Source organism: Astatotilapia calliptera, chromosome 7 (assembly GCF_964374335.1).
Source record: "Astatotilapia calliptera chromosome 7, fAstCal68.1, whole genome shotgun sequence".
Classification (NCBI taxonomy): Eukaryota; Metazoa; Chordata; class Actinopteri; order Cichliformes; family Cichlidae; genus Astatotilapia; species Astatotilapia calliptera.
The window spans coordinates 42,732,564-42,755,018 of NC_137428.1; the positions used below are offsets into that span (position 1 = coordinate 42,732,564).

The window sequence follows — 22,455 nt, forward strand, 5'->3', positions numbered from 1 at the left end:
CTGTGCTTTGTAGTTGCGAATCCAACATGGTGAAAAGAGGACAGAGGCCTTCTGATTGGCTGACCTCTACTGTCGTTACCTCCGTCCCAGCCCTCCTCGTATCTTCCCTCCACTACCACCAACACCTCTGTTTTTTATCCCCCTTCAGCTACAAGTGCAAGTTTTGAAATGCCTTTCTCCCAAGAAGTGTTGCAAAATTGCAGAATATGTGAATCTGACTTGAGAGGGTGTAGTCAAGTGCTTGTATTCACTGATATAAGAGGTTATAATCACAGAGTTGTAGTTGTAAGCAGTAAAAAAAAATTCAGTAAAATTTAAATGAGAAGTTTGCAGCTCACAGTGTATTTGCTGATGACACCAGCTACATAGGACTGATTGAGAACATTAATTATTCAGCCTACAGAATTCAGCATCTGAAGCGATGGTGTGACAACAACAACCTACATCTGAACACAGCCAAGACCAAGGAGATGGTAATCGACTTTAGGAGAACAAGGCGATCTGAGCACTTCGCCCTCTACATTGATGCAGCTTCAAGTTCCTCGGGGTCCATATCTCGGCTGACCTTACCTGGTCCACAAACATTTCACAGTAGGTAGGAAAAGCACAACAAAGGCCGTACTTTCTCAGGTGCAATTACTCCAAAGACTTCTAATTAACTTCTACCGCTCCACCATCACGAGTCTTCTGATCTATCTGCTGCACACTCTGGTTCAACTGCTGTACTGTGGAGGACAAGAGAAAACTGCAACGGGTGGTGAGGGCGGCAGAGCGGACAATTGGAACTTCACTAACCCCCCTCAGAGACATTTATACCAGCAGACTTCAGCGGAAAGCCAGTATCATCATCAAGGACCCCTTGCACCCTGGACACTCACTTTTTTCCCTCCTTCTTTCTGGTAAACGCTACAGGTCGATCAGGTCAAAGAAAAACAGAATCAATGTCAATGTCAAGGCTGTCAAACATGCCCTACCCCCACCCTGATTGAAGGTTAACCGTGCTGTTAAAATCCATGGACATTTACAGCGTATTTATGAACCGTATTTATTATAGTAGTAACCAGCATTCCTATCCCTTACTCAATGCGGAATACCACTGATCACATTGCACCTTATACTCCACACTGATCACTCATATATATGTGTGTGTGTGTGTGTGTGTGTGTGTGTGTGTGTGTGTGTGTGTGTGTGTGTGTGTGTGTGTTCTTATGTTGATCTGTACATACTATTATTATTATTATCATTGTGTATTACAACACATTCCCTGTGTCCATCCTAAAAGAATCTGAATGTCTCCAACGGAGAGATGCAAACTGTGTTTCATTGTTCTTGTAACAGTGACAATAAAGATCTATTCTATTCTATTTGTGAAAATATCATTCTACACATTTGTGAATATTTTTCTGTAACTGTAAATTAAAAACACAAGTGTGTTGAAAAAATCTGTACACGTGAGAATTTCAAAATACAAGTTCCAATTTTTTCTCAGTTTTTAAAGCTCTTAAATTCTGTAAAACGTTTACTTTCAAAGCGGAATCTTTGTCAGTAGTAATGTTCGAGGGGCTCTGATTAATGTAACTCACAACATCCGGCGGTTTCCATGGAAGTCCACCAGCTCACCATGTTAGGACAGCTAGCTAACAAAATTCAGAGTAATAAGAACACAGTGTACGTACAGTAAATAGCTGCACTGTTCACCGATTATAGCTGCGTATTTATTAAGTCTTGTTTCAGTGGGTTTCTATAGGAAGAGCAGAATGAACCGTTTGAACCCCACGGTTCCCGCTGATCAGTATCTCGGTAGGTCGTGTGTTGTTAGCTTTGTCAGTTAGCTCCTAGGCTAACTTTATAATCTCTGTGTGTGTCTGTGTTCCAGCGGACAGCAATGTGCTGTTCTACCTGAATGATGCTGTGATCCAGCTGCTAGAACACAAAGAGGAATACAACCAGTTCGGAGTGATCCGCTACTTCGCTGAATAGTAGGTTCCACACAGTTGTTGAAACAGTGAGACTGCAGCTCCGGTGCTTTAGGTTAACAGGTTTTTACGTTAACTAGTTAGATTTGTTTACGAATTCTACTCTCCGTGTACTTGGTGATACATCGTCATGTTCAAGAAATGGTTGTCACTGTTTGCCAGTGTGTCATACGGTTTAAAAGGATTATCATCTCCAGCTCGTGCAAATGCATAGGTTATACGTATCAATACTACTTCATTGTTGTCTGAAGATCATACTGATACCTACATGCATTTGCACGAGCTGGAGATGGAGACCCCCCCTCCCCAGGTCTTTAATCCTGCATTACACAGTGACAGACAGACAGGAAAAGTCTGTGAAAATGATGAATCTGTGGATCAAGCATCTGGAACATGGAGAGTGGAATAAGTTATCTTATCTCATTACTTGATTAATAGATGGAATAATCAATACATTACTCAATTACTGAAATCATCAATAGCTGCAGCCCTAATGTACAGTATCATATTCATCATAGTCATCATATGTGTGGCTGTTGTGTGAGCATCACATATCTCTGAAAAATCTAATCTCTGAAAAAGAAATTGTTGTTTAGAGCTCAGTTTCACAGTCCTTCATCATGGTTTTTTTAAGTGTATTAAAATACATTAATAATAATAAAAAACAGTTGAATTAAAAAGCTTGTGCATATGTCTATTGAGGAATTAAACATATTAATGAAAAAAATCTACATTCGGGAAATGCTAATCTGAAAATCTGAAAAGAGCAGACATGGTCAGAGCTACTATCCCATCTTGAGTATTGTCACAGTACAAAAGAAGTTAATAACAACTTTTTCTCACACCATAATCACTACATTACACATGTTGGCCAAGGTGGTTACCAAGAAGAAACTCATCTGTTATGATGAATCTGACTGAATCTATTTCACAGGGTAATGGTGGCTGTGTTTCCAGACAAAGCACAGTTCATTACTGGTGTCAGAGCAGTGAAAGCTGAGCCAGCAGCAGCTTGTTTCGCACACTGGTCTCCCATCAGTTTACCGTTGAAGACTAGCAGTTTATCCACAGTGCACATGCGCAAAACAACCAGAAAAAAGCTGCTGACCTCTCAGCTTGCCCAGCTCAAGTCAGTGTTACGGGAGATGGACACGCCCTCAAACCAGAGAGAGATGCAGCAATTCTAGCTCCGTGTGGTCACAAGGTGGCAGTAATGTAAAGGATGGATGCACACGCTAATAGACAGGCGGGGAGCTTTAACAATGCAAGCACTGCTTGCCTTCCATGTCCTGACAGAAAGTTATTTATAAAGACATATCAGAGTCAGAGAGACTTCATTAATCGCAGAGAGCAATTGAGTAAATTTGTGTGTATGTGTGTGTGTGAGAGAAATATATAATATATCTGGGTTTGTAATGTTTCTGTAGTTTCAGCAGTGTAAAGAACAGTAACCACGTCCTCTTCAGAGAGTTTAACTACATCCAGGCCACTCCACATAACAGAGCATCCTTCATTCGAGTATTCTGGAAATGCTACAGACAGATCGGCAAAAGTGGAGGTGAGAACACAATAATGTCTTTGGACTGTGAAATGAAGCTGGAGTACCTCTGGGGAGAACCATGTAGTCATAGTAAAGAACATGGAAACTACAGACAGAAATATCCCAGCCTGGATTCACTCTCAAGATGTTATTGCTGTGAGGTACAGTGCTACTGCTGATGACAGACCTACCCATCTGTCACTCTCCTGAGATACTGTTTCTAAGTTGCTGTTTCTAAGTTCTTTTTGTCTAACATTCACATGCATTCACACCAGAGAACAACATTGGACTAACATCTTGCATGCAGACTAGGGCAGACTGGGCTTGAACCACCAACCTTCCGGTTATTAGATGATCTGCTCTACCACCTGAGCCTTAATGAAGACAACTGAGTGAGCATCACTTGTAAAAAGTGGACATGAGATTATGAAGCTACCAACCTTGACACACTACAACCTTTGGTTGGACCTGTTGACCTTAAAACTCTGTCCATAAAAATCATGGACAAAATCAGTCAAAGCAGCCTTGGGAGATTCCATTACCCACTAGAAATAAGTGTGAATACAGTTGTACAAGGACCAAATAGCCCTGTACTCTTGAAACATCCCAGCAGGACACATTGACTAGATCTAAAGCTTATTATGGTATACTTAGGAAGCTGGTAAATGTAGACATAGACATTAAATAGACACAGGAGGAGTTAAATCTGGGTGATGCTGTATGTTTCTTCTTGATGTGGTTGCAGTGACCTCAAACAACATGCTTTTTCAAAATCAGTGAATTTACAAATCCTTGCAGATCAAAGAGACAAAGTTTTTGATGTCAGTGTATTTGTAATTAATAAAAAAATTGATATAAAACTATGTTTATGTCATAAGTGTTACATTATTGTTTTAGTTGTCACTGACAGTTTTATGTGTTACAGTTTTGTGCTGTCATGAGTTTTCTATTTAAAACTGGTGGTTAGTCATTGTGTAATTTGTAGCCAACAAATGTTTTGTGTCTTGTGTTGCAGACTTGCTCTCCATGCTGGAATACAGGTCCCTGCTGCAGTTACTGTGTCCAGATTTTCCAGTGGTGTTAGTTCAGAGTGCCGCCAGGTCAGCAAAAGAGTAACTTCCCAAGGTTTCATCTTGATTATTTCACATCAAGATGAAACCTGAGTGCTTTGCACAATATATAATCCTATGTAATTCATTTGAGCACATTTTCAATGTAGCACATTTTGAACACAACAGATCTTAACAGGCTGAAAGTTTCTGGGTAATGATTGCTGTTCTCTCCTCCTCTAGAATTGCTGTGATGGACGACACCATCGATTGTCTGATGTCTTTCTCTGATTTTCTTTATGCTTTCCAGCTGCAGTTTTACTACCAAGGTAATAAACCAAGTGATGAAAAGAATAATTAAAGAGAGCAAATTAATGAACTTAGGGAGGGAAAGGATCAATAAACTGAAGGAACAGAATACAAACCCAAAGGATTATATAGAGAAAATAAGGGAAAATGGTAATAATTCATGTGCACTGATTATTAAATGAAGAGAATCTAGTTAATGAAATAGGAAATCTAGGAAACAGACTGAAAAAATTACTAAAGGGAGTAGATTAATGTTAATCCAGGGAACCGAATGGTAATATGAGTTAACGAAATAAAAGGAATTATTCATAATGACTGTGTAATAAACTGAGGGGGGTAAAGAATTCACCACTAACTGAAAAAATAAGTATCCTAGAAAAAGAGAATATTTAACTTGGGTAACAGATAAGAATGTAAAGATTTGATTAAATTGGATAATAAAGGATAAAATAACTGAGAAAATAGGTTTTACGAACCCATTCTCTCAGTTATTTCACCCGAGGGAATAAACAAACCAATATTAATAAAAATATAGTAATAACAATAAATACAAAATGAATAAAATGTATGTAATAATGTTAATAATGTGATTTGTTTTTAAGTTAAAGGAAACGTCCATTAAATTCATCCATTGTGTTCGTAGAGTTCCTGGACTGTGTGCTGGTAATCTACCAAGATCTGCTAGCAGGTAAGAGTCCCAACACTGTCATCGTCCCCACATCCACCTCCATCGAGCAGATCCCATCTGTGTCTACAGAGGAGAACAACAAAGAAGAGCGGCCACAAGATGGGGTGGAGCCTTCCACTTTGGCTCAGTGTATAGACGCCCTGTGCGACAGGTCCAAACATAGGTAAACACTTCAGTTCTCACTCACCACTATATTCTTTTAGTTTCCTGTAGACATCTTGTGAAGGCGATAACTCTCAAAGGTGATGTAGCTGATGTAATATTTTCAAATTCCTACCATTAGACTTCAAGGTCAATGTCAGAATTCACTTAAAATCTTGTGAATGTGATGACTTAAGGAAGTAACTTAGGATTTTCACATTGCATCTAGTGTGTCTAGGCCAGTATTTAGGTGCTTCATTTTTTAAATTTTAATTGTAATCTGTAAATAAAAAAATATATAAACTAATAAATAATGACCAAAAAGCAATAATAATGATGAATTTAAAAAAAAAGTATTAATTTTAACGACACGTGTTTAAATTCACTAAGACAGTAAGGCTGTATTTTGTCTGTACACTAAATTTGTTTGTGAAGTACGAAAAAATTGTGGTGCAAAAATGTTGATAAATCACTGCGTTTTTGTGCGTATACACTAAATATTTGCAAAAATATTCCCACCTCACCACACAACAATTTCAGTACCAGTTGTAGTACTGATTTGTCATTATTTGTGTGTGTGTGTGTGTGTGTGTGTGTGTGTGTGTGTGTGTGTGTGTGTGTGTGTGTGTGTGCAGTCATCCGCCCAGGTCATGTATGAGGGAAATCCTGAACCAGACTGACAGAATTTCTTACTACAGCTTCCTTATGAGTCTGGCTAAACAAGAGGCCATCAACCAAACTATTGGTGGGTTCAACCACCACTGTGTGTCAATGAGACACTGGGTCTTATTGACACACAGTGCATAAGCATTACATCAGTCAAAAAATGTGCATTTGGTTTGTATTACATTAGTGTTGCTTTCAAATGTTTGAATTTTGAACCTTTTCGTTTCCCTGATTCTGCAGGAGTGTTACCCAGTAAGGCAGAGCTGCTCATTGACCCAGAGATGGACCAGGAACTTGACAAACTGTGAGACTGCACATCTATGCACATAGTAATAAACATATCAACAACAGGAACATTACTCCATATATTAGGCAGCTGTAACCAGGTGTTAATGTGTTATATGACAAGTGAGGGATTCCTCAGATCTGCTGGAGGCTTACAACAGAAAAAAATAGATTTGTACTATTTTCAGCTGACCTGTGTTGTTTCTGTTTTACTCTTATTAAGGATTAAGCGAACTGAATTCTACATTTTAGAAGCAGATGCTACAAGAGTTTTCAGAGCTGCTTTTCAACCCCTAGACAGTTAGTATAGATTGTAGTAAGGTAGATTGGATTGATAGCAAAGAGCATCGAAGTAATCTGAAATTAAACCCCTCAGCAGCACAAGGCTATAAAACAAGAAAAATGAACTCCCTTGAATAATATAATTTATAATTTTTTATACATTTATGCCAATAATGGCTAACACTTATCAATTTTTGAAAAATCACAGCCGTGATGTTCTCTTGCTGTCCAGGATTGCTCAAAGTTCCTGGTTTATCTTTTATATGTAAATTTGTGGGTTTCAAAGGTCAAAATCGAATTAATGTCCAAGCTGCTGATTCTGATATTGTTAGACTTCTGTTCACTGGCATGAAAACGGTTACTCTGCTGCTACTCTCGTGTTCAAATGTAATAGCGCTCCAGTACAATCTCTACATACTTTCACTTTGCTTTTTTCCCATTTTGCTCTTTTCTTCTTCTAATTGTAATCTTTTGTTCTCTTGCTGTCCAGGATTGCTCAAATCGTAGTGAGTCCTAGCAGTAACAGTAGCAGTAGTGCTGTGGGGGGGCTAAAAGAAGTGCAGAAGAAGGCATCACCCAGGAGGAACATCCACCACAGGAGGAGGATGGAGGTGGAGAGTGACGGCTCCACTGAAGAGACAGATTCATCTGAAAACTGATCTCTGACAACTTAGTGACCTGTTGCCTGCCGTCTTAAAGGAACGCCTGTTGAAAATCGACAGTGTGTCAGGACTGAAGAAGAAGACGTCCTTCTAACTTTTACGATTGTAAATAATGCAAATAATATTAAAGAAAGCATTAAAGGATGTGTCTAACATGCATTAGAAAACATACAGAATTCTGCTCTCACCAATCACTACTGCACTATAATTTATAGATGAATCTGTTTGTGGCTCAAACTGTGCAGAATGCAAAAAACAAGGAACCAGATGAGTTCCAAACATCAATACACACACATCTGCATCCAAAAATAGTAAATATATAATACAAACCTGTCTTGTAGCATGCTTTTTAGTCAATAAGACTAGAAAAGCAGAAAGCATTATATGAATACCGTTCCATTTCTGTATATGTTTGTATGAGGCTGTTTATCACAAGAGCAATGTGGAAAAAAATACATCTACAAACTTACTGTAAACACAAAACTGTATACAGAATAAAATTCTGTGAGCTTGTTAAGCAACAAGGCCTTGCAACTTTGAAAGATACAAAACGACATACTTTTACTTTTCTTGTTGCTCTTTCCCGTCACCCTCCAACCTGTCGAGGCAGATGACTCCCACTTCTTGAACCTGGTTTTGCTGGAGGTCTCTTACTCCAAGTGCTGTTGTTGGGGTTCTCTCTAATTCTGTAGGTTGTTTACCTTAGTATATGAAGCACCTTGACTTTGCTGTGAACTTGCAGTGTATAAATAAAATTGAATGGGAAAGTGTATATTGTGATATTTGCTATGTTGATTGGAACAGCCAGTGATCAAACCACCAACCTCCTGAGCTACAGCCACCCCTGAACCATGAATTGCACGGGATTGGCAGATGGAGAAGCGTCACTTCAGAGAACACATCTCTACTGCTGTACAGTCCAGGGGTTGTTCTTCAGGAGTTTTTGTTGAAAAGGCCGGAATTGGAAGAGTTTCAAGCTGCCCTGGTGTACCTCTCATTACATCTGTGGAGAAGGTAAAAGCGTTCCAGAGGAGTTGAATTTCCAGGGGATACTGCTTTCTTGTTGGGTCATTATGAGCATGAATGAAAGATTGTGTTTTTGGCCAAGGCGTGCCCAGTCTCTCTTTAATCTTACTCCCCTCAAAGATCAGAAATAAAATCAAAATTAGTACAGAGTAGGTTTATTAGATAAATACAATTAAGGTGATTTGATTGTTTTGCTTTTATTATTTGAATTAGGTTTTTCTTTACTCCAAAATTTCTTTACAAAGACATCCTGTATTCAAAAAGTCTATATGTTCCCATTCTAAACAGGAAAGGTCAAAATCTGACTATTAGTTTACATCTTATAAATAGCTCTTACAGGTTACTCCAAATTTAAAAACAACAGATCCTCTGGGACTGCTCTCCAGTCCTCTTAATTAAACCTAGTCATATTCCAAGGGCACTGAGAGGAGAGCTGCTACAACAGGTGTGTTTGGTTGGTACGATTCCCATCACCTATCACCTCCATCCAAGCTCTGCACTGCCTAACTGGTAATATTCATAGGATCAGAGACTGTACCTTTTAAACAGAAAGACTATTGGGGTGATGGTTCTGCATATTGACAAGCTGGGCATGACCACTTAGCTCCAGTGAAAGAAACTCTTATTACTACAGCATACCAAGACATTTTGGACAAATGCTCCCAACTTTGTGGGAATAGTTTGATGACGGCCACGTCCCATTCCACCTTAACTGTGCACCACTGTAGAAAGCAATGTCCATAAGGGCATGGACAAGCAAGTTTGGTGTGGAAGAACTTGACTGGCCTGCACTCGATAGAACACCTTGGGATGAATTAGAGCAGAGACTGTGAGCCAGGCCTTGTTGTCCAGCATCAGTGTCTGACCTCATGAATGTGCTTCTGGAAGAACAATCAAAAAAAGAATAGAAATATCCTTTATTGTCCCTCACTGGGGAAATCCAGGTAGCAAAGTGACCGGCAGATAGAGCATGCAAAGAAGAAAGATGAAATAAAAAACAAACAGAAAATAAATAAGACTGTAGAGGGCATATTTACACTTTAAATAGCATACTCAGATTCAAAACCCCTCTGTGTAACAGAGTAGGATAATTAATAAAAATGTACAAAAAGTGCTGTATATTAGTGCTTTTTACAGAAACTGGAAAAACTGCAATTAAATGCAGGGATGTAAACAATGTATTCTAATTATTGTAATTAAGGAGTCAGATGGTCTAATTTTGTTTTAAACCCTTTAAATAAATAAATCAGATATAATTTGGCTGAGTTGGCTCAAGGCCTCAACGTTTATTGTGTATTTCTGATCACTACATAAGTACCTGGGTGTTCACCTGAACAATAAATTGGACTGGAGTCACAGCACTGATGCTCTTTACAGAAACAGTCAGAGCAGACTTTATCTGCTGAGGAGACTTGGATCTTCTGCAGTGTAGGGGCGCTCCTGAAGACCTATTTTTTTTAACTCACTCAAAAATGGTGTTGTCTGTTTTCTACTGTCACTGGTTGGAACAGCAGCTTATCTACAGCTGAGAGGAAGCAGTTGGATAAGCTCATCAGGAAGGCCAGTTCTGTCCTAGGATGCCCCCTCAAGCCAGTGCAGGTGGTAGGAGACAGAAGATAGTATCACTCTTGGACAATGTGTCCCACCCATGAAGCTGTTACAGAACTGTAAAAAGCAAACTGTGGCTGGTAGCTCTCACCAGCAGGAAACTTACAGGGGCGTTTCTTTGACAAACAAACAAACAAACAAACAAACATACATACAAACAAACAAACAAACAAACAAACAAACAAACAAACAAACAAACAAACAAACAAACAAACAAACAAACAAACAAACAAACCCCAAATAAATACGATCACACGGGGACACTTATTACATGCACTAAGTGTTTCCCCAAGGAAATAACTGGTACCACTGCAACCAAATTATCTTAGAAACAGTATATCAGTTCATCATAAGTGCCTAAGCAAGGCCTGATTCCTATGAGGTGTTAGCCCCAGCTCAGGAATTGCACATGGCCCAGAAATTTTGATGAATAGGAAGATAAAATGGTTGACTATTAGTTACTAAATAGTGGAAAGGGGGTGGGATTAAATAAGCTTATGCTGCGTCCTACTCCTTTTTGAACATGTAAGTTATTTATAATTACTATTCCTTTTTTTCCCTTTTGTTTTGCTTTATTTGTCTCTTTTTTTCTCTGTTGTTGTTGTTGTATTAATTGAACATGTTCAAAATAAAGACACAATACGAATACGATCTTTTTTGCACCTTCAGTTAATATTGAAGCAATGTGGACGCCACTACTAAAGATCAAGTGGACATAAGTGGCATTTCAAGTGATGTTAAACAAAACAAAATACTTACAATATTTCAAAATAATGTAATTTTCTTGTCTAATGTCGTTTTAATTGATATAAGGATGTTGATGAAAACATTTTTAACTCTACTATTAAACACTAGGCTCTAACATATAAACAACAGACAACTTCACCATCCATCCAGCCGCTCCCGCTTATCCTTTTCAGGGTTGCGGGGTGGGGCTATCCCAGCTGTCATTTAATAGTTTAATAATTTAATAATTTCTGGTGAATTCATCAAACACACTGAATGATGTCCTGCCTCCACCTGGTCTGGGTCCTAACTGTCAACTGCCTGTAGGTAAAGGAGAACTCAGAACTATCCGAAAAACGAAAACAAAATAAAAAACTAATATGAAAAAATAAGGAAAGAGCATACTTTGTTCAGATTTAAGTTTTTCTACTTAATATATAGTTCTGCCTTTCTCTAACTCACCCTAGCTAACATAATATGCCTAAATTACACATCTACAATATGTATCACTGTGCTGAGTGTTCGACAACATATATGAAATATAGTTGGTTAAAAATATATTTGGTGCAATTCAAACAGAAGAAAATAAGTGAATGCTTACCTGATGTATTACAGAGGATATATCTGGGGTGTAGTAATGTCTCCCGGTCAACCATAAATCCATGATGTTTCAATGGTGGAGAGATGGGATGTACCACGTTGAGAGGGGTGCGATGGAACAGTCCATCTGATAATAGCTTTAATTTTCTGGTCAACTATAATTCCATGACATTTGAGCATCATTGTTGTCACCTGGTCAACTGTAAATAGATCATTAATCAATTATAACAGGACAACTTTGAATCTGTGTTATTTCAGTGTCATTACTTTTGCACTGTCGGTTTGATCGGTATTTTAACACTGATTCAACATTTATTTAGCACTGAGATTTCAATCTGGACCACAATGATGATTCAGATGAAAACTAAACATCATTCAATGTTATCTTTCTATCTGGGAAACCAGAAAAAAAGTGTATGTCATAACTGAATAATTCAACTGTATTCTTGCAACATACATATCAAAAGTATCAGGTCTGAACGTAGCACACAAACTCCGTGCAATAAATATTTCTAGGAATTGAACACATTTTATATTTTATGAAAAAAACATGTCTTGCTTTGAAATTAAGTTGTAAACATGATTTATTGACAAGAACCACCACCAGCATCATCTTGACTTTGTTTTACAACACTGATATTATGCAGTGTCACACCCAGATTTTTGTCAAACCAGCAGCATACAATAATAACTTCTATACAAACATCTATACAGGATATATCTATATTGAGTTATGTGCACTTGATCTCCATGGCGTTAGAATCACAGAAGTGGAATACATAGGGCACTTTCTGGTACAGCCTCTCACCATGATGCAACTAAGATGACAGCCACAGTCGTACATATTTGACTTAACCAACAAACAAAGTTTGCTGTCTTATATATTGTGTGTAATGCAAATGTAATTCTTGAAACAAACATGTAAGCCAAGAATGGTGTGACACAGTGTGTTTGATGCAGGCCACTTTGTTTTGGTTGTCCTGAAAAATTCAGGTTTTATGCAAAGAGGACCATAAAGATCACTGAGATTACTGTGTTAGGACAGCAGCTGCAATGCTCCTACTAGTGAATCTCACGGACAAGTTGCAGAAGTGCACAAGAAGAGTGACAGCATGAGGAGTCCAAGATGAAGCACTGATTGTCTTTTCCTAATATTTGGGCAAAACACACCACCTATAATAGCAGAAAGATGCCTATTTTCAGTCCCCAGAATTTTTGCTTTTAATATCTGTTTTTGGTCAGGGATCGTCCACACAGTTATATGCCTTCCTTAATAAGAGCTCCACCCTCTCCGTCCCTCTTCTAAAGTCCTGTACAGCTACAAGACTGCTTGTCTGTAACTGGCTGTTGTTTCTATTTCGATTCTGTGACAAAGAGGAAAGCCATCATCATTACACCAGAAAATAAAATAGAAAAAAAGGCACTGTTGCTCTGATATAGTGTAAAACTTTTCCACCTTTATTTCCACTGGCTTAATCTGCTCAAATCGTTTTATTCCATATACATTTAATAGAAGACCAAAGATTCAAATTCCTGAACTTATAACTGCAGTAAGTAGATTTTTGCCACATCTGGGTAGCAGAACAGCTGTCTACATTTTATATGACCAGAGGCCTAAACTAGGAAGCAGGATTTCAGCGTATCCAGGGAACTTCAGGTTTCACCCTGGGTGTTTTGCACCATGAAGGCGGTGCATTTCTTACTGGGGTAAATCGCCACGGTAACTTATGCTGTGAATCTAACCTGTAGGTTAAAATCCTGATTGGTGATCGAGAGGTATAAAATCACTGCCTACTGACCAATCAGCTCTACAGAACATAGCATTACCATGCCTGCAAGGTCACTCGGACCTCTGTGCATTAAAAAGAGGAAGATTTGTACTAGCACAAACTGTCATTGTTTCCTTAATGAGCATCGGTAATAAAAAATAACTTTTAGATGAAAACTTATTCCTTGATTTTTTTTCTCACTGTAACAAAGAATTTTATTGTTTTACTGGCATTGATATCTGATCCTAAAACAGGACACCTACACTGTACTTGCTGACCTCATATGAAATTTGTAAGTAGACTACCTTTGAATTCTGGTTTTAGATTTAATGTTTTCTCTCAAATCCTTAAACAGGGTCTACAGCTCGAAGAATCAAAACTGCGAGTCACATTGCCACAGGCATGTTCGTGTTTGGTGATTTGGAAAAAATATTAAATATTGCTGCATGTAATTTTAATCTGCAACAAAATGTCATTTACTTTGTTTTTTGTTCTGTGTGCAAAACCACAAGATTAACAATTAACGATGAACTACAGCTTAAAAACTTGCACTTACAAAACATAAACATAGTTTAGGGGTCAGAGAGTAAGGATTAGTATTAAAACATAATTTATAAATAGGCTTAGTCACCATTGCAAAAGTGATATAAGGTCAGCGAGTATCATGGTGATTTACCTCAGTAAGAAAGTGAAACATCACCTAGAACAGAAAATGCTGGCAGCTGCCACTGCTACCACCTCAGCCTCCTAGTAGAGCCCCCTATTGCATAAGTTTGAATTTTCAGAAAAAATGACTTCTGACCTTAAGGTCTAGGTCACCAAGATTCAAATTCGCCCGAGAGTTTTAGAAGATGCACCTATCGTATCAATTTCAAAATCCTGGGTGAATTCCTTCTTGCATTATTGAAAGATTATCAGAAAGATTTTCAGAAAAGTTGACCTCTGGCCTTCACCTTGAGGTCAAGGTCACTGAGATTCATTCTTGTCCAAGATATTTAGTGGTTTGTGAAAATCCTCCATCACCCTTGTTCTTAAGTTGTTGCATTCACAGGATTTTCAGAAAACTTTACTTCTGACTGAAGATTCACTGAGATTCTAACTCATCTGGGATTTTTAGTACGTGCTCCTATGGCATGAATTTCAAAATCCTACGTCACCTTGTGCTCAAGTTATCACATTCATAAACTTGGGTGTCCACACCACCCAACCACCTAGCGTGACCAGCACATGTGGCTTTCATTTGTGAAACCACATGTGCCACTTTCTACCTCCTTTTTGATAACTTAAAGCTCCAACTGTTAGCAAGGGTTGAGTATGTATGCTTTAAGCAATACAGAAAATGTCTCAGCTTAAAATAATGCGGTCCTTCCCATTAGTCTGCATCAAGTACATCAGTGCGCAGTCAAAGAAAGCTGCATGAAGAGTTGAAGTTGAGCCACATTTGGAAGAAAAAGGAAAGCAGCAAAAAAGACGAATGAGACATCTTTACAAGAACTCCAAAGATCATCAACAGTAGACTGTCATGTCTGGGGTTCAGAAAATACACAGTTTAGAGTTTTAGAAATGTTTTTTGTTTTTATTGTCCTTTAAAATACTGTCTTGGAAACTGCAGGGGGAACCTTTAAAATAAACTTGAATCAAAGATTGTCAAAAGAATTTCGTTTGATCAGAAGAATGTAGTTACGTCACTGAGATGATCATCATTGCACATCACTGCAGCAGGTAGAATAGATCAGCTATTTTTTAAATCCTACTTTAAGTTGTGAATGACTACAGAGAAAATAAGAAAGAATGGGGGAAAGTAGAAAGTGTTTAAAAGGGGCTTTATGAGGGGTTTAAAAAATATCCTTGTAATTTATAGTCTTTTGTTTTTACCACGTTAGCTGGAAAATATAAAACTTGTAAAATAAAGCGTTATCATTTGAACTCAAGTGCCTGTATCACTCAGTTACATCAAATGTTAATAATGAGAAAGAGCATTCATGCACTAGTTTCTTGTTTTACTAACTATTCAGTTTGTTTAAAAATGAATGACTATGTTCCTGGAGCTCAAAGTGTGGTCTAAGTGTTCAGTGGCATACAAATATTTAATTGAATCCCTACTGAACATGTACATTTTCTCACTTACAAAGAAAAGAACAGTTTTGAATTTCTATGTCAGTTTCATTCAAATGGAGAGCAACATGATGTCAACCAAAAATCCAGGAAAAAAAACTGTCCTAAATTGATTTGCATGTCCCTGAGCGAAAAAAATATTTGATCCCCTACAACCCAGTAAGAATTCTGGGTCCCACAGATTTCTGAGTGCCCACATGGCACACAAACCACAATAAATCAATCATTCAGTACACTGGAGATACTCCTGGTCTCAACCTGCATTGTTTATACATTAATCATGCCCACCAAAACAATTTCACATTGAGTGGGCCAGTGGACAGAGCTGTACTGTAAGATCTTGGATGAGAACCTTCTTCCCTGAGTTAGAACACTGAAGAGCGGTTGTACATGGGTCTTAAAGCATGAAAATTATCTAAATACAAACAAGTAAACAACAGAGCAGCTAAAAAAGGAGAACATTATGATCATGGAGTGGCCAGTCTGTAGACCTCTATCCTATAAATCAGATCTGTAGAGAGAATCAGCACTGAAGCTTGAAGTTGCCAACAGGCAGCCAAGAAAATTAAAGGATTTGGAGAATTTCTGTAAAGACGAGTGGGCGCAAAATCCCTGCTGAGATGTGTGAAAAAATGGTGACCAACTACAAGAAACATCTTACTGCTGTGCTTGCCAATAAGGAGTTATCTACCAACAGAGATGGGTGTTACTGTAATCTGATTACTTTTTTCAAGTACCGAGTAAAGTAAGGGATTACTATTGCAAAAACAGTAATTAGATTACCGCTACTTTCCCGTAGGAACGCTGCGTTACTGCGTTACTAAAACCGTGATTTTTTTTGCGAGAGTGTCTCACAACAGTGACGTAAGCGAGTGCGACGTTCGTGGCAACAGCTGTGTGCAGATCAACAATGGATCATATATCGATTGTGGGAGAGAGTATGAGCGTGCAGCGTTTAAAGCGTGGAAGCACTGACCTTACTTTGAGTTTGATTCCATAAAAAGTGACAAAAACATTAGTGTCCGTTGTGCGTGGGAAGAAAACTTCTTTTTACACCGAAACCCCCCCCCTAAACAAGCTCCTAGTGCGCAACGACATAATGGGAAATTCACAGAGAAACTCGCGGATTCTTCAACTGACCGCTGCGGCACACCTGCACCAGGGTAAACCTCCGCCTACCCCACTCCTGCTTTACAGGTGAAAATAGAGCAAAAGGACCGCTAGTCTTTGATTTTATTTATGTTCTGCTGTGTTTTACTTGCATCTATTTGAAAGACTGAGTGTAAACACAAAAAATATTTTATTTTATGTGCTGGAATGTGCAGAAAATAGGTTTAAATGTTAAACAAATTTCTTCCAGTCAGTGAATGTTGCATATAATTAAATTTTTGCTTGATGCATAAAGTTAAAAGCTTAAAACTAATAAAACAAGTTTTAAAAAAAGACTTTTCCATTTTATTACATTTTGTATGATGGATTATGCAGAAAAAGTAGAATTGGGCTGAAGATCTATCACTTTATCACCTATTCAGGTTGTAAATCGTGTTTTTAAAAAGTAACTAAGTAACTAAGTAATTAATTACTTTTGAAAATAAGTAATCAGTAAAGTAACGGTATTACTTTTTTGGGGAAGTAATCAGTAATTAGTTACTGATTACTTTTTTCAAGTAACTTGACCAACACTGTCTACAAAGTACTAAAAGTGCATTTTAGTTTAAAGTGGACATGAAACACTACATGTATAAAGGCTAATTTACACCATCGAGCCCAGAACTCAAAAAACTGACATAGATGTAACTCTGTCTGTGTATCTGCAGTTATTTATTGAAGAAATAGTGCTCAACGTTAACATTTAAAGAACATTTTTAGTGCTATTTGTGCCATTACAGAACAAGACATCGTCGGTTGGTTGGAGTCAATAGACATTACATTAGTTTATGTTAACTAACTAGTAACACAACCAATAACTGAGGGGATAATAAATGCACTAAAAGCACTAAAGCTAAAAATCAGTTTGAGGGGATCACTTTTCTGCTATATAAGCATATACTGTCCACTTTCACTGTCTGTCTCTTTAGTAGTACCTGGCTCTTCGATGTTTGGCTAGCTACACTAAAACAGGAAAATAGAACTGTAAGGCGTAATGTTCGGGTTTGCAAAGCACTTTTTGAATGAGGACAGTGTGGAGGAGAGTCTGTTTTTGAGTCAGGCGACAGATGATTCACTGGACGGACAAGCTGGAGTAAGAAACTCAGATTTTTCCTCCTCTGGCTGTACAGAATCGCGCAATCAGCTGATGCGATCGGCACTATTTTATGCAATAAAAGAGTCTCTCTTTTTTCCAAGCACATCCAGACAGTTTACAGCATAACAGATTACTACATGCGAATCACACCACAAGCACAACTACGTTTCTTACCAAAGCACGATTGGGAATCCCATGAACTGCAGGAAAAATGTGTCAATGTGTGTGATGGACAAATATTAGAAGTGAAGAATGTGATATAAACCAGTTTAAAATAAAACTCAAAAAAGAAATTTTAAATAAGTATAAGAATGAAGAAAATGCAATTAACCCAAGACAGCAGTCAAAGTGACGTTTATTTTTTTCTGCAAATTAACAAATCTAAATATAGTTTTAGTTGAACATGAGAAAATATTTTTTTGTGATGTTACGTTCTAAGTTGAAGGCGTTGTATACGTTTTTGTTGTTCAAATTTAGATGATGAGGATGTAAACCTGAGGGGTCGGGCTAAATAAGTATATACTTCTGCCTTTTCAAACAACTGCATGGAAAGATTTTATGAAATGTTGGTGAATGTATATGTTTGAAATAAAAATGAACTGAACTGAACTGGAGAAAAGTGAAGCCCAAACGTTAGTGAGGGGGAGCGTAATTTGGAGATTAGTGCTGTCAGCGTTAACCTCGTTAGAATGACGTTAACACCATAACCGCACTAATGTGGCAAATTGCCGTTAGCCAGTAAGCGCGGATCGCCTTGTGTGTGGGGTTGCACAGCGCTAATGCGTTAACGAACTAACCGTGCTAATGCGTTGATGCCGTGCAGCCCCACGCACGGGGCGACCCGCGCTTACTCGCTAACGGAGATTTTCCGCGTTAATGCGGTTATGGCATTAACGTCATTTTAATGAGATTAACGCTGACAGCACTAGTGGAGATTTAAAAAATTTTTTCCTATGGACATGCTGATGGACGTTAAGATTTTCAATCGTGTTTTGGTAAAAAACATAGTTATGTTTGTGGTGTGACAAAAAAAACCCAGTTTGGATATGCTTGGGAAAAGAGAATATTATTACATAAAATAGTGCTGATCACACCTTGTGAGAAACTGTTTTAACAGCTGACTGCACAGTTCAGGCCTGGTGAGGAAAAGCAGCACAAAAATTTTACAGTCCTTATTTTTCCCTGGGTTATTGGTTGTGTTACTAGTTAGCTAACATAAACTAATGCAATGTCTGTTGACTCCAACCAACCCGATGATGTAATGTTCTGTAACTGATACAAGATGGCGCTACACATATTCTAAAAACTTGAACTTTAAGCATTTCTTTCTTAAAACCAGCCACACATACAGAGTTACATCTATGTCAGTTTTTGAGAGCAGGGCTACAGGCAGTGTAAATTAGCCTTTATACATGCAGAAGCTGAATTTGTGGAATTAACCCCAAGTTAACAGTCCAAGATGATGGCAGTGAACATCAAACATTAGAAAAACTGTAAAATCTTTAATCCGTGCAGCCAGTGTTGCAGCAGTCGGGTTGTAAAGTGCAAAAAAAGTACTGTATTGTATTGGTAACGATACATGAATGGCTCAACCGTCCTTAGACAAAAAAAGTTTTTCCTTGTGTTTCTGACTTTACTATAAGAATGCACTCAACTCTGGAGTAATGACATTCCCAATATCCATCATTTCAGGTAACTAGAAAACGGCTTGGAAATCCAATACATATTTCACTCAATGGCGTCCAAATACATTTCGAACTTTTATGTTTTTATTCTGGATTTTTGTGTGTCATTCTTTCTCCATTAAAATGAAACTACCATAAACATTTGAGAGTGTTCATTTCTTTATAAGTGAGTAAACTTTACAAATTCAGCAGGGCATCAGATAATTTTTCCCTCACTCTAAAAGAGAAAAGCAGTAACATCTCTAGATTTGTTTAACTAGAAGAACCAGATTTTTTTTGTTTTTCCATTTGTTGAACTATGTAGTGTCACCCATCAGTTTCATAGACTATACAAATACTGGACAGACTGCCATGTGAGTTTAAACAAATGATCATGAATCCTAATGGCTGGTGACCATAGATTCATCCTGAGACTATGAGCCCCTAAATACACTTAAACGTTCTCTCACCTGCGTCTTGCATCTCTTGGTAGTTGTTTTGTGACTATTTGAAGTCTCTTTCGGGTGATGTTATTTGTGGTTGTTTGCTCAATCATCAAAGTGATTATTTTCTTTTGCGCACTCTTTGCAAATTCAGGAAGAATTTATTTAAAATTTTTGTTTTCATTGAACTCCATACTAACCCTAAAAAGTCATACATGATTACCTATGCAAACAGCACTTAAATGTTAAATGGACTGGTACTTATATAGCTCTTTTCTACTCAATATGAGCACTCAAAGGACTTTCTACCACAAGTCTTTTTCACCCAATCACACATTCACACCACTTTTATCTAGTGCTTCTAGATGCATCAGGGGCAACTTGGGGTTGAGTGTCTCGTCCACGGATACTTTGACATGTGGACTGGAGGAGCCAGGGCTCAATCTACCAACCAAATTGGTCGACACCTGCTCTCCTACCTGAACCACAGCGACCTGGCTCTTAAGTTTTAAGGCTCTTAAACAATCTAACAAATATTTAAGTTATATAATTAAATTTTTATTCTGCTTAAAGCTTTGTTGCCCAGGACTTATGAGCTAAAGTTAAATATATGTATCTCTGAACATTTAAATATGTACTTCAAAGGTTGTTTAATCAAATAAAATCAGAAGCTGCACTTCCAGCTAGTTTTTAGGACCACTACTTTAAATCTTATGAGCTTTTACTCATGTGTTTTATTTGAGCTCCTATAATGTTATGTGATTCAATGACTAACACTGTTATTTAAACATTGTCTCATTAGATTGCTTACAATCATTGACAGATATTGACATGTTTCTATGGTGCCAGATTGTTTGTATGGTAATTGCTAATATCAGAAAGATGATTCAGATTTTTTCTAGCAACATTTGTAGTTGCTGAGATTTGGCTTTGTGGGCTAGAGTAGCTCTGAAGGTAGTCTGTATATATGCAATATCCATGCATAGTTAATTAAGATAATTTTTGCAAATAAAATGCATTAATATTCAATATCTCTGTTTAACTATTGGTAACTTTCTGTGGCGTGAAAAATCCCACGTGTCCCTATCAATCCATAGAATTATTCATATTGTGATATGGCCAAAGAAGGAGAAGCTTGCTGTATTAGTGGATGCAGCTTAGAAAAGAAATAACCCACCATGCAAAGAAGATATATTGGTAATCCAGTTGGTGGTATATAAGACCAGGCTTACATGCACATAGTGAATATTAAATTCATAGAATGGATGGACAGGAGGCATTATTCAATGAAGATGTCTTCAGTGGGACAGGAGTAGCCGACGTGCTCCTTGTAATACTGCTGGAATGCCCTCCTGTTGGGAAAAATAGCACAAAAGATTCCATAACCAAGCAGACCAGGTCACTGGAAATGGTTGATTTACAAGCTACAAGCCAGACTGACTTGTTCTAATGGTCCAGCCAGTGTTATGGCAAAATGTGACCCTATTGTACTTATTTTGTGTACATAAACAAAAATTGTTTTAAAATCAGCTTTAAACCTAATATATTTCAACAGAAGAGTGTTTATGTGTGTGAATGTGCTGCTGAGAATCCTCAAAGGGAACTCATCGAGAAAAAAGCTCTTTGAATGACATGGCAGCTGTTATATTTGAACCCAAAACACGATCCTTTTATAAACCTTTTATTGTCTAATGTTTTTATTTCCTGAACCTAACCAAGTAGTCAAGGCCCGCAGCTTTCTGCATTTAACACAGTTCTGTTGTAGAAATCATTTCGCAGGCCAATTCATGAAAATCGTGCCAGTGAAGACCATTCCCATCAGCCACTAACGCAAGTTAAAACTCTACATGGCAAAGAAATAACGAGACATAAAAGGAATCCAGAAATGCTGCTGTATAGGTATTAATTGGGTATTTAAAATCTCACATCTAGCATGAAAACATTTAGCTTTTAAAACTACAACTGGCCTCCTGGGCTTCCAGCACTTTTGTTGTTGATAAGGTTGTAATGTAACATTGGAAAATATTCCACTGTTCTTTTAATAAAAAAATGTAATTATATTTTTTCTTATTTATCTTTTACACAGCCTAACATCTTTTTTGGAAACAGGTTATATCTCCATGTTGTTTTGTTAAGGATGAAAACAAAACTGTAGCTAATAAAAGCCTCCCAACATCAGCCTTGTTACTTACTGGACACCATAGTGACCATAGTGAATTGTACTTAACCTCGGTGATGTGTTTTTCCCCCCATAAAACAATTAAAAAGACACTACTTTCTCAGAGCTTTCATCTGTCAGAGTTTGAAACCCTGATAGAAATCGTAACACACTATAAACTAGTGTCTACAGAAGTAATAATCCCTCTGCAGCATGTCCATAGATAGGACAGTCATATGCATTGAATCTTAAATATAATTGAATTAAATGCAGAGCAGAACACAGTAGAGTAGGACTTACCCGACAGATTCTGCTAAAGGATGTAAAGTTGTTTGTGACATCAGGACATGACAAGCAAAGCGCTGCTGGTCAGGGTGCTTGGTGATGAAGCCAAAGTACCTGCAGTGCAAATAAAACAATTATTTCCAAAGGTTCAATTGAGCCTGTTGCAGGATGAAAAACAACAGAGCAAGCAGCACACAGGAAAGATTCATGTTCATAAA

At 37.8% G+C, this 22,455-nt stretch overlaps 2 protein-coding genes across 5 annotated transcripts in view; one reads left to right on the forward strand and one right to left on the reverse strand.

Annotated features, from left to right (window-relative positions):
* Positions 1–1,571: 1,571 nt before the first annotated feature.
* Positions 1,572–8,370, forward strand: cstpp1 (centriolar satellite-associated tubulin polyglutamylase complex regulator 1). 3 transcript variants are annotated; one of them, XM_026174875.2, is made up of 10 exons: positions 1,581–1,800; positions 1,877–1,979; positions 3,404–3,534; positions 4,532–4,616; positions 4,809–4,894; positions 5,518–5,562; positions 5,632–5,725; positions 6,339–6,448; positions 6,610–6,673; positions 7,427–8,370. In XM_026174875.2, the coding sequence occupies exons 1-10, from the start codon at positions 1,758–1,760 to the stop codon at positions 7,593–7,595; spliced, it is 930 nt and encodes a 309-aa protein (XP_026030660.1). In that variant the 5' UTR covers positions 1,581–1,757; the 3' UTR covers positions 7,596–8,370. The 3 variants fall into 3 exon arrangements, with proteins under 3 accessions (XP_026030658.1, XP_026030660.1, XP_026030659.1); XM_026174874.2 differs by having other exon boundaries at positions 1,594–1,668; positions 1,735–1,800; positions 5,518–5,725; XM_026174873.2 differs by having other exon boundaries at positions 1,572–1,800; positions 5,518–5,725.
* A 3,754-nt stretch (positions 8,371–12,124) lies between these two features.
* mapk8ip1a (mitogen-activated protein kinase 8 interacting protein 1a) overlaps positions 12,125–22,455 on the reverse strand; it is a 31,583-nt gene continuing 21,252 nt past the window's right edge. For both annotated transcript variants that reach the window (XM_026174872.2, XM_080303732.1), the window contains 2 exons: positions 22,253–22,351; positions 12,125–21,146 (listed from right to left, as the gene is read on the reverse strand). In XM_026174872.2, coding sequence (XP_026030657.2) covers positions 21,074–21,146; positions 22,253–22,351 — 172 coding nt within the window. In that variant the 3' untranslated portion in view covers positions 12,125–21,073. The remainder of the gene's footprint in view (positions 21,147–22,252; positions 22,352–22,455) is intronic.

What these genes read in the sequence shown, in the direction of transcription:
- cstpp1 (XM_026174873.2), top strand. Translation starts at nt 1,758, where the DNA reads ATGAACCGTTTGAACCCCACGGTTCCCGCTGATCAGTATCTCG. An exon ending in ATCCGCTACTTCGCTGAATA is followed by an intron (nt 1,980 to 3,403) that starts GTAGGTTCCACA and finishes ATGTTTCTGTAG; the next exon opens with TTTCAGCAGTGTAAAGAACA. An exon ending in TTAGTTCAGAGTGCCGCCAG is followed by an intron (nt 4,617 to 4,808) that starts GTCAGCAAAAGA and finishes CTCCTCCTCTAG; the next exon opens with AATTGCTGTGATGGACGACA.